The sequence below is a fragment of the Drosophila erecta genome, unplaced genomic scaffold, assembly GCF_003286155.1.
Source record: "Drosophila erecta strain 14021-0224.00,06,07 unplaced genomic scaffold, DereRS2 tig00000092-arrow-pilon, whole genome shotgun sequence".
NCBI lineage: Eukaryota > Metazoa > Arthropoda > Insecta > Diptera > Drosophilidae > Drosophila > Drosophila erecta.
In genome coordinates, this window is record NW_020825207.1 from 9,746,471 (window position 1) to 9,757,672 (window position 11,202).

Sequence of the window (11,202 nt, forward strand, 5' to 3'; positions counted from 1 at the left end):
TCAAACCGTTTACATCTGTAAAGACATGTTATCCAAATCCCAAAACTTGATCTTAAAGGCTTTCGGCTGGCAACGATCTTAAGTGCTATGGTCTAAAGGTCGTTATAAGCCAGTAACCCACGACAGGTGCGCTGCAGATCAATAGGTGTTAAGGGCGCAGGTCAAAAACAAGACGGTCGGCTAACAAGTAGCCAAGCGGAATTGCCAAATGTTGAAATGGCGAACAACAGAAAAAGGAAAACACAGCCTGGGCCAAAAGCAAACGAAGGCAGGGGAGAGTAAAGTAAAGTAAAGTAAGGCAAAGTCAAAGTAAATAACTGGAAGTAAAGCTAAACAAAAGGTGTTATACGCAGAGAGGCGGCTCTCTGGCTCTTTGCGGCTTGGCCTGCTTTTGTGAAATGGCCAAGAGGGAAAAATGGAGGGGAAAATTGTTTGGCGACGCCATGGAAATGATGACGTAAATTGAAAGCCAAAGCTGCCACGGCAACGAAATCTATTTGCAATTCCCCCCGCTCGCCGAAACCCCCTTGTCAATGCCTTTCAACCGACAGGTGTGCAGTTCTGTAGTTCTGGGCAATCTGCGAGTGCATATTTGTCGACTCACTGAGTGCACTTCTGAGATACAGATACGCGTGCCACTGCAGATACTTAGATACTTTGACTTGGACCTGCTCTAATGGCATTTTTCCCTGACAAAGATCCTACATTTCCGCTTTAATGCATTTTCCAACCCATTTCATCGCTGCTTTCGGTAGCGTTTTTAGTTGTTTCAGCTTGGATTTCATCTAACCGCCTTTACTTTGTTTGCCTTGCCAGCGTGTGTCCTTCTGTGTCCTGTGTGCACTTTGTGCTCAATTCTGCGTTTTCTATTTCTATTTTTAGCCATGCACTGAAAGCCAGCTGGCATGCAGGGGCGGCGGATAAATGGGGGCTCCTTTTACGGAAAACGTGCCCTGCCAGCAATTGCATAAATTAATCAAAACTGCCACACAGTATAAATACTCAATCGACAATAGTGCCACACACATGCACCACTCCCCATTTTCCCAACGCCCAACGCCCTTCGCCCACTTTTCCACTTTTATTGCATTGACGTCACAACTGCAGTTGTCCGGAGCAATGCCTCCGATGATGATTATGTTTGTCTTCTGGCCAGGTAAGCACCTTCTTGACCTTTCCCAAGCTGTTTACACTTATCGCTGGTAAGGGCCCAAAGACGAGAGTTCTTGGCACTCAGCTTTCACTCTTGGGTCCTCCGTTCGATTGACGGGCTGCCGTCGAGTGGTTTGCCCGGGGAGACAATTGCGAGGGGCTAACTAAACTGAACTAACTGAATCAGCGAGGAGCACAGGACGATAAGTGCTGATTACTCAGGAAGTGGAAATGGCTGCGTAGCAATATAGCTAAGACCAATGGGGACCAGTTAGGCGCTAAGGATGCTGGATACATCGCTTTCAGCGTTGTGGACAACCCAGAACGAACTTTTAAAATGTGGACGATACCTAGGATTTTGCAAAAATAAATCATACGCCAGTTAAGGCACACTTTAATTTTGTTTAATTGTTCCACAAATATTCAGAGGTACTTTTGAAATGGTTGAAAAAATAACTAATAAAGGGACTATTAAATATAATTCAATTCGTTGTGTGCATTATTAACATTTTATGCAAAATTACCATTTAGCAAGTTCGCTTGTTCAATCATTAATATTTTATTTCCACTTACGTTTTTTACCTGTGCAGAAATAGTTTTAAATTAAAAAGGCATTTCTCTCAAACCTTTGCAGATTTTTTAATGACATGTATTTTGTTGTATTTATAATTAATTTTTTCTTCGGTCTACAAAAATTTATTGGGATATTGGCGGTGGCTATAAGCTAGGAAAAAAATGAATAAATTTCTGGGAAATTAATGAGTAAAATCACTTTTTTGTGCACTATTGCATTAGAGGGTAGTATTTCAAAATGTCGCCCGTTCGCCTGACTCTTTGTCATTTGCTCGCCTTCAACTTTGTGTGCACTTTGTTGGCTTCCAAGTTGCTTCTTTTAGGGTCTCCACCTGACCGACCGGGTCAGTTTCTAGACGGGCTTGAAGCCGTGCGGTCTGAGTCAGCTATCCAATTCCCTGATACTATCTCCTGATGGCTGCGGCTGCTGTTGCCACACCGGGGGCCACTGTGCTCCCTCCCTCGGCGCCCAGTGCTGCTCCAGGGGCCAAGGCTCCACCGGCTGGAGCTGGCAAGGGTCCAGGAAATCTACTGGAGATCGCTGGCGAGGCAAACATCGTCAACTATATGAAGAATCGGCTGAGGAAGGGTGCGATGAAGCGAAAGGGTCTCGAAATGGTCAATGGCCATCGCTTCGGAGTGAGGTTCTTTAAGAATCCAACCTACTGTGGTCATTGCAAGGACTTCATTTGGTGAGGAATTCTGTTTTCGATTTTTTGCTCGCATTGCAGCGTACCCATCGTTAATTTAATTAGTGCCTTCGTTGCTGACACACTTTTCGTTGTTTTTTCTATATTTTTTCGCCGCTCTTCCGTTTCGCATTGTTGCATTCACGGATTCGTGCCGGGATTAGGGGCTTTGGCAAGCAAGGTTTTCAATGCGAGGGTAGGCAGCAAAGTTTTCATTTAATTTCATTTCAAATTACATATGATCATTTTATTTTAACTTGTTTACGCAGAGTGCCGCTTCAACATTCACCAGAAGTGCTGTAAGTTCGTGGTGTTCAAGTGTCCTGGCAAGGACACGGACTTCGATGCCGACTGCGCCAAAGTGAAGCACGGCTGGATCTCCACCACCTACACCACACCGACATTCTGCGACGAGTGCGGACTTCTGCTCCATGGAGTCGCCCATCAGGGCGTCAAGTGCGAGAGTAAATTCCGGAATAAACTCAAGTTCTATTCCTTTCAAGCTATTAACCCAAATATTTCAGATTGCAACCTCAATGTGCATCACGCCTGCCAGGAGACAGTGCCACCGATGTGTGGTGCGGACATCAGCGAGGTGAGGGGCAAACTACTGCTCTACGTGGAGCTTAAGGGCAATAACTTGAAAGTTGATAGTAAGTTATCACTCAAAGTTTATACGCCCACATAAAGATGAATGTTTCTTGCATGTCGCAGTTAAGGAGGCGGCTAACCTCATTCCCATGGATACCAACGGCTTTAGCGATCCCTATATTGCGGTGCAGATGCATCCGGACCGTTCGGGCCGCACCAAGAAGAAGACCAAGACCATTCAGAAAAACCTCAATCCAGTCTTCAACGAGACTTTGACATTGTAATATTCTAAAATGCCCTTTAATTATCCGCCTACTAGACCTACACATCTTTATTTTCCTTTATCCTAGTGAGTTGCAGCCTCAGGATCGGGACAAGCGTTTGCTGATCGAGGTCTGGGACTGGGATCGTACTTCTCGCAATGACTTCATGGGATCCTTCTCGTTCAGCCTGGAGGAACTGCAAAAGGAGCCAGTTGATGGCTGGTACAAGTTCCTCTCGCAAGTGGAGGGTGAACACTATAATATACCCTGTGTGGATGCCTTTAATGATATAGCTCGCCTACGGGATGAAGTTAGGGTAAGCAATCGGCACCATCTAATCCGCCACGTAAATAATATTATAAAATTATTTATTATTTTTTCAGCACGATCGTCGGCCGAATGATAAGCGTCGCATGGACAACAAGGATATGCCGCATAACATGAGCAAACGCGATATGATACGAGCTGCTGATTTCAACTTTGTTAAAGTTATTGGCAAGGGCTCCTTTGGCAAGGTCCTGCTGGCCGAGCGTCGTGGCACTGATGAGCTGTATGCCGTGAAGGTCCTGCGAAAGGATGTCATTATCCAAACGGACGACATGGAGCTGCCCATGAATGAGAAGAGAATTCTGGCCTTATCCGGACGACCACCTTTCCTCGTCTCCATGCACTCCTGTTTCCAGACTATGGACCGATTATTCTTCGTAATGGAGTACTGTAAGGGTGGAGATCTTATGTATCATATGCAGCAGTATGGAAGGTTCAAGGAGTCTGTGGCTATGTGAGTTAACATATTAATATTAAAGGACAATATTTGAAAGTCATTTGCTTAGTTTCTACGCTGTGGAAGTGGCCATTGCCCTATTTTTCCTCCACGAGCGTGACATTATCTATAGAGATCTGAAGCTGGATAACATTTTACTGGATGGCGAGGGGCACGTAAAGCTGGTGGACTTTGGGTTGAGCAAAGAGGGCGTTACCGAGCGTCAGACTACACGAACTTTTTGTGGCACCCCCAATTATATGGCTCCCGAAGTAAGTAATCAGCTGTAAAAACGTCCAAAAAGTTGCCAACTACAAAATAATTGAAGATTGTTAGCTACGATCCGTACTCCATCGCCGCTGACTGGTGGTCTTTTGGCGTATTACTTTTCGAATTCATGGCAGGCCAGGCTCCATTCGAAGGAGATGATGAAAATACTGTGTTTAGGAACATCAAGGACAAGAAGGCCGTGTTTCCAAAGCATTTCAGCGTGGAGGCCATGGATATAATAACGAGCGTAAGTTTTGCATTTGGGACACAAAAGAATCTAATGGTATAGATTTTGCATCCAAAGTTCCTGACCAAGAAGCCCAACAATAGATTGGGTGCAGGGCGCTATGCCAAACAGGAGATTACCACGCATCCCTTCTTTCGGAATGTGGACTGGGATAAGGCAGAGGCATGCGAAATGGAGCCACCCATTAAGCCGATGATTGTAAGCGAAATCAGAACCCGTACTGGGCAATTATTTCATTGTAATCTTGGGAACATTTCAGAAACATCGCAAGGATATAAGCAACTTTGACGATGCCTTTACCAAGGAGAAGACGGACTTAACTCCCACGGACAAGCTTTTCATGATGAATCTGGACCAGAACGATTTTATCGGATTCTCTTTCATGAATCCCGAGTTTATAACCATTATTTGAAATGGTCTAAAAAAGCTTTGAGCAAAGTTTATAGGCTTCGTCGAAAAAGTAGGCTTTTGCAAGTTAATTTACTGAAATTTATTTATTGTATCCTTCGCTAAAAGCCTCCTGAATGTTCATTAAAGCTTTGAAGTTTAAAGCTCCTGGCTTCCTCTCTTTTAGGAAAAAGCTGTTCCACCTAACATTAACATTTCCTGTGAAGCCCAGATAGTAAAAGAAAACAGAGAAAGTTCAATTGCTTCTCTTTCTCCGTTTTAGGGAGGGGAAATCCTTTTGGGAAACTCACCACTAGAGAGCACCTGAATTAGTTACGCATACGCCGCGTGTGCTCCACTCAAGGAAACCCTGACAGGAAGTTTCAAGATTGCCAGTGGGCTAACTAGCCAACTTTGGTTAAAATCTAAACTCATCAACAGGCTTGAAGTTTTCAGTTATGTATGTCGAATGCCAAAGTTGCTTACAGGGCCAAAACTTGTTGCCGTTCATGTGGGTATGATGAAAATTCTTCGAACATTTTTGCGCAAATCCATCTTGTGGATCGAGCGTAAAATTTGCTCGAAATGCGTTCAACGGGGTGAAAAGGCGGTTTAACCGGTCGCCAAATAGTTTTCCTGTGACAGGGAAAATATGTCTTATGACACATTTTAATAAGAAATTTCGCTAGCGGGAAATTCCCCGGATATTTTTAATTTGGGGCGCTCATCTAATCGACTGTCAAAAGCATTTCACGGCGAATGCTATTTTCCGCTGCCCTGGCTCTAAATGAATTTTCACGATTTGCAGCTTCCCTTTTCGAAGGCAACATCCTGCTCAAAACTGTTTGCACTCTATTAGCGGCAATTTGCGGGTTTACGTGCACTTTTCACGGCTTTTAGACACGTTCCACTGTCTCTGGCCGCGCCGCTTGCAGAGTGCAGTCGACGATGTCCTTGTGAGGCGTTTTCTCTATCCATCCCCAATCAGCGCTTTCCACTTCCTGTCGCCGTCACCGCAACATGTGCCTTTGGGCGGCTCCCTTTGGCCCATGGTTCGTTTCGTGTTGGCCCCGTTTGGAGTTTGGCTTAGGTATTAGTATGAACCAAAGTGCTTAGCACAATATAAATAATGGCCCAAGCGGGTGGGGAAGTGATAAAACGCAGCGGAATCTCATCGGCTCACATAGTTCGCCATGTCCTTGCGATCTTACTCTCCACCCCTATCTATGTGGCATAATGGAGCCATGAACGGTGTCCTTGAAGAAGAGGTTGTCGTTGAGTGGCTAAATTGTCAGCTTATAAATCAGCCGTCTGGGATCTCGATAAGCATGAAAGGAAAGCTCTAAAAATGAGCCATTCAATGCGGGGAAGTGGGTGGCGATGCGAAAGTTTGTGGTTCAACTGCTCGGAACACACATTCTTTTTGATTTTAAATATCTTCAAATGGGTTAATAATGTAGTGTGAACTCTCTACTGAATATTTAAATTGGAAACGTGGCCGGCCTTGGGCTAGGAATAGAATGCATATAGCTATAATTGAGTGGCACTCCAGCCACAATAGCCCTTTGAAAACCAAACTATTAACTATTTTGATTTAAACTTATCTTTGACAAAACATTCTGTTGAGCTCTGTACATCGACCAGCATGGTTGCCATCAAATGGGCTTGGCTTACAAATTGGCCAGCATTAAAGACTCAAAGACAACCGCAATTTCTCCCCCAAAACAATCAACTCCTTGAGCTAAGTTATTTATGCCGGGTCTATGCCAATCTGTTTGCCACACTTCGTTGGCCGTCTTCTTGCCTCAATTTCAATGCAAATTTATATATGTAATAGATACATGTACATATATAGGGCTGTGCGTTGAAAGTCCTAACACGATAACGATGAAATCGTTACGCTTTAGCAAGAGCGTTTCTTATTCATGTCTATTTTGTGTGGCTCTTGTGCACCTAATACCTGTGGTTGCCTGGTGTCCCTGCTCCTGCTTCTTACCATCCCCATCCCCGTATCCTTGCCAGGACCCTCTCGCATTCCTTCGCTATCTGTCTGTTTCATACACTGTCACTTCCGCTTCCGAACGAGCACCCATTCTGAATGAGCCCCCTCCACTCCTCGTTGGCCACATTTTTTACTGCCACTAACTGCTCTGGTACTTGGCCACTCCCCGCCCGGAATACCTCGGTCTTATGAGCTGCTGATGGCCATTTGGGGCAGCAGGACGGACGGCAATGACATGCATATGGTTTGGGCCGTTGGCTAGGCTCATAAAAGCCACAAAAGCCGCTGAATATTGTCATGAATTAGCTGCAAGCTGCTAACGGGGCGTGCACTGGGCGAAATTTATATCCTATTGGACATATACATACATATTGAACTCAAGTTTGAGAACTAAGTGTTACACAGTCCAACTAACTATCTTTTTAAGAAGAAGTTAATTATTTTGTTCCTCACACAACTGGATAAATATGACTTGAAATTCAAACGAAGCGTATATAGTGAATTCTTCGAGTGTAGTATGTACGCCTATAAGCTGATGAATTCCGCTTACGCCTAATTTCATTGTTGTCCGGATGGCGGCGTGGATTTATCAGCTAAGTGAGTCTCTCGGCCGGACTAAATATTTAACCTGCCTCCCAGTTGGCCAGGAGGCCAGGTGGACTCCTCCTGTTGCACTTCCCCGGACGGCGGACTCGTACTCATTCAAAATGCAAACATGGCCCGTGGAGCTGTTGGCAGCTGCACGTGGCGCCAGTTTCGAGCACTTAAACAAACAAACTGTTGCCCCCCGTTCCTGTGTGTGTGTGTGTGTGTGCAAGTGTGTGAGTGTGGCAGTCATTGTCCGTGCTTTCACGTATCCTTTCCGAGTGTTGCGTTTTCACAGCTGTGTGCCATTTGGCAGTCGCCCAGATGCAAAGTGCAGGCAACAATTTAAGCCATTTTCTGGCTTCAATGATTTGGAGTGCGAGCTGGGGAGACTTAGTTTCCTTCTCCACATTCCCCAGCTGGCATTTCATTCCCATTTTCGTCCATAATCAAATAAATTCCGGACCAAGTCAAGCGCACAGCTAAAATGAGCGAAATAGCAAAGACCCAGCACTGAAATAAATGTATATTTACATAATCCAGGGAAACCGCAATAAAGAGTACAGTACCCGAAATAAAAGCAAATTTCAATGAGCCAACATAAAAGTAGAGCAGCATACAAAATAGCAATGTGTAAGATTTTTACAACCACATATTCAACCCATAAAGAGCAGTTTGGGTACGCAGTTTTTCCAAAAGTGAACAAATCTGTTTAAAGACTTTTCCCAACACCGAGAAGGTGGATTTCCACTTAAAGCGAATCCGCACAGAATGTTCTTTGGCACATGCCATCAATCTCTAGACACATAGGCGACTAATAAACACAAACAAAATACACAAATAGAAGGAAGAAAAACGTGTGCATATATGAATGTTTATGTATATCTGTATACACAAGCACACGGTGAAAGCTGCTTTTATGGACCAAACGTGATGGCTGAGTGAAAGCCAGAGATCCAGGGGCGTAGTGGCCATGGGGACGAACTCTAAATTTAACTTGTATTAGAAGAACTTTATGGAACAACTTGCCGTTTCTGAAAAAGTATAAACTTTAAGTTTACAACTTTGCAACCCCCAGCAAAAAGATTCTGCGGCAACACCACAAAACTTTTACACACACCAGTGAAAACATACTGGCCGGGCTTGAATCCCTCCGCATTTCCATCCTCTTTCCATTTGGCCCACTGGAGTTGGGCTATTCCCAATGCAAACAGCGCGCATGAAATAATTATTGCGGCCTTCGTCCTTCAAATGGATGCTAGGCGGTCGGGATTCAGGTGAGGGACTTCGATGGACATCTAGTAGGGCCATATGCAATATATGTATATTTTCGGTTCAGCTTTTCCCTTCGCATAACATGCACAAGTTTTACATTTTATTTTTATACCCGTTACTCGTAGAGTAAAAGGGTATACTACATCCATTGAAAAGTATGTAACAGGCAGAAGGAAGCGTTTCCGACCATATAAAGTATATGTATTCTTGATCTGGATCAATAGCCGAGTCGATCAGGCCATGTCCCTCTGTCCATCCGTCTGTCCGTATGAACGCTTCGATCTCAGGACTACTAAGGCTGAATTTCTAAACTCCATAACTCAACTTATCTTAATCGGATTTTGAAGTGGCATACCTCTAAATGTTTCTGGCGCAATTCTCTACAAATCTGCATTCAAATTTAGAAATTTATTTTTTTTTAATATTTTTGTAATTTTTTTGATGTGATGTTGTAGGAATTCAACAAAATTAAGAAATGTCCTAATGCTGAAGTTCTGAACTCCATAACTCAACTTATCTTAATCGGATTTTGAAGTGGCATACCTCTAAATGTTTCTGGCGCAATTCTCTACAAATCTGCATTCAAATTTAGAAATTTATTTTTTTTTAATATTTTTGTAATTTTTTTGATGTGATGTTGTAGGAATTCAACAAAATTAAGAAATGTCCTAATGCTGAAGTTCTGAACTCCATAACTCAACTTATCTTAATCGGATTTTGAAGTGGCATACCTCTAAATGTTTCTGGCGCAATTCTCTACAAATCTGCATTCAAATTTAGAAATTTATTTTTTTTTAATATTTTTGTAATTTTTTTGATGTGATGTTGTAGGAATTCAACAAAATTAAGAAATGTCCTAATGCTGAAGTTCTGAACTCCATAACTCAACTAATCTTAATCGGATTTTGAAGTGGCATACCTCTAAATGTTTCTGGCGCAATTCTCTACAAATCTGCATTCAAATTTAGAAATTTTTTTTTTTTTAATATTTTTGTAATTTTTTTGATGTGATGTTGTAGGAATTCAACAAAATTAAGAAATGTCCTAATGCTGAAGTTCTGAACTCCATAACTCAACTTATCTTAATCGGATTTTGAAGTGGCATACCTCTAAATGTTTCTGGCGTAATTCTCTACAAATCTGCATTCAAATTTAAAAATTTATTTTTTTTTAATATTTTTGTAATTTTTTTGATGTGATGTTGTAGGAATTCAACAAAATTAAGAAATGTCCTAATGCTGAAGTTCTGAACTCCATAACTCAACTAATCTTAATCGGATTTTGAAGTGGCATACCTCTAAATGTTTCTGGCGCAATTCTCTACAAATCTGCATTCAAATTTAGAAATTTATTTTTTTTTAATATTTTTGTAATTTTTTTGATGTAGAAATTCAACAAAATTAAGAAATGTCCTAATGCTGAAGTTCTGAACTCCATAACTCAACTTATCTTAATCGGATTTTGAAGTGGCATACCTCTAAATGTTTCTGGCGCAATTCTCTACAAATCTGCATTCAAATTTAGAAATTTATTTTTTTTAAATATTTTTGTAATTTTTTTGATGTAGAAATTCAACAAAATTAAGAAATGTCCTAATGCTGAAGTTCTGAACTCCATAACTCAACTTATCTTAATCGGATTTTGAAGTGGCATACCTCTAAATGTTTCTGGCGCAATTATCTAAAAATCTGCATTCAAATTTAGAAATTTATTTTTTTTTAATATTTTTGTAATTTTTTTGATGTGATGTTGTAGGAATTCAACAAAATTAAGAAATGTCCTAATGCTGAAGTTCTGAACTCCATAACTCAACTAATCTTAATCGGATTTTGAAGTGGCATACCTCTAAATGTTTCTGGCGCAATTCTCTACAAATCTGCATTCAAATTTAGAAATTTTTTTTTTTTTAATATTTTTGTAATTTTTTTGATGTGATGTTGTAGGAATTCAACAAAATTAAGAAATGTCCTAATGCTGAAGTTCTGAACTCCATAACTCAACTTATCTTAATCGGATTTTGAAGTGGCATACCTCTAAATGTTTCTGGCGTAATTCTCTACAAATCTGCATTCAAATTTAAAAATTTATTTTTTTTTAATATTTTTGTAATTTTTTTGATGTGATGTTGTAGGAATTCAACAAAATTAAGAAATGTCCTAATGCTGAAGTTCTGAACTCCATAACTCAACTAATCTTAATCGGATTTTGAAGTGGCATACCTCTAAATGTTTCTGGCGCAATTCTCTACAAATCTGCATTCAAATTTAGAAATTTATTTTTTTTTAATATTTTTGTAATTTTTTTGATGTAGAAATTCAACAAAATTAAGAAATGTCCTAATGCTGAAGTTCTGAACTCCATAACTCAACTTATCTTAATCGGATTTTGAAGTGGCATACCTCTAA

The 11,202-nt window shown here is 41.3% G+C and overlaps 1 protein-coding gene across 1 annotated transcript; it reads left to right on the top strand.

Annotated features, from left to right (window-relative positions):
• Positions 1–2,046: 2,046 nt before the first annotated feature.
• Positions 2,047–5,195, top strand: LOC6547962 (protein kinase C, eye isozyme). Its single transcript, XM_001975254.3, has 11 exons — positions 2,047–2,417; positions 2,579–2,610; positions 2,684–2,878; positions 2,939–3,067; positions 3,129–3,285; positions 3,356–3,584; positions 3,652–4,049; positions 4,102–4,303; positions 4,360–4,548; positions 4,606–4,746; positions 4,808–5,195. Exons 1-11 carry the CDS (start codon positions 2,140–2,142, stop codon positions 4,958–4,960), a joined length of 2,103 nt encoding a protein of 700 aa, XP_001975290.1. The 5' UTR covers positions 2,047–2,139; the 3' UTR covers positions 4,961–5,195.
• Positions 5,196–11,202: the final 6,007 nt, after the last annotated feature.

What these genes read in the sequence shown, in the direction of transcription:
- LOC6547962 (XM_001975254.3), top strand. Translation starts at nt 2,140, where the DNA reads ATGGCTGCGGCTGCTGTTGCCACACCGGGGGCCACTGTGCTCCCTCCC. An exon ending in GCAAGGTTTTCAATGCGAGG is followed by an intron (nt 2,611 to 2,683) that starts GTAGGCAGCAAA and finishes TTGTTTACGCAG; the next exon opens with AGTGCCGCTTCAACATTCAC. An exon ending in TTCAACGAGACTTTGACATT is followed by an intron (nt 3,286 to 3,355) that starts GTAATATTCTAA and finishes CCTTTATCCTAG; the next exon opens with TGAGTTGCAGCCTCAGGATC.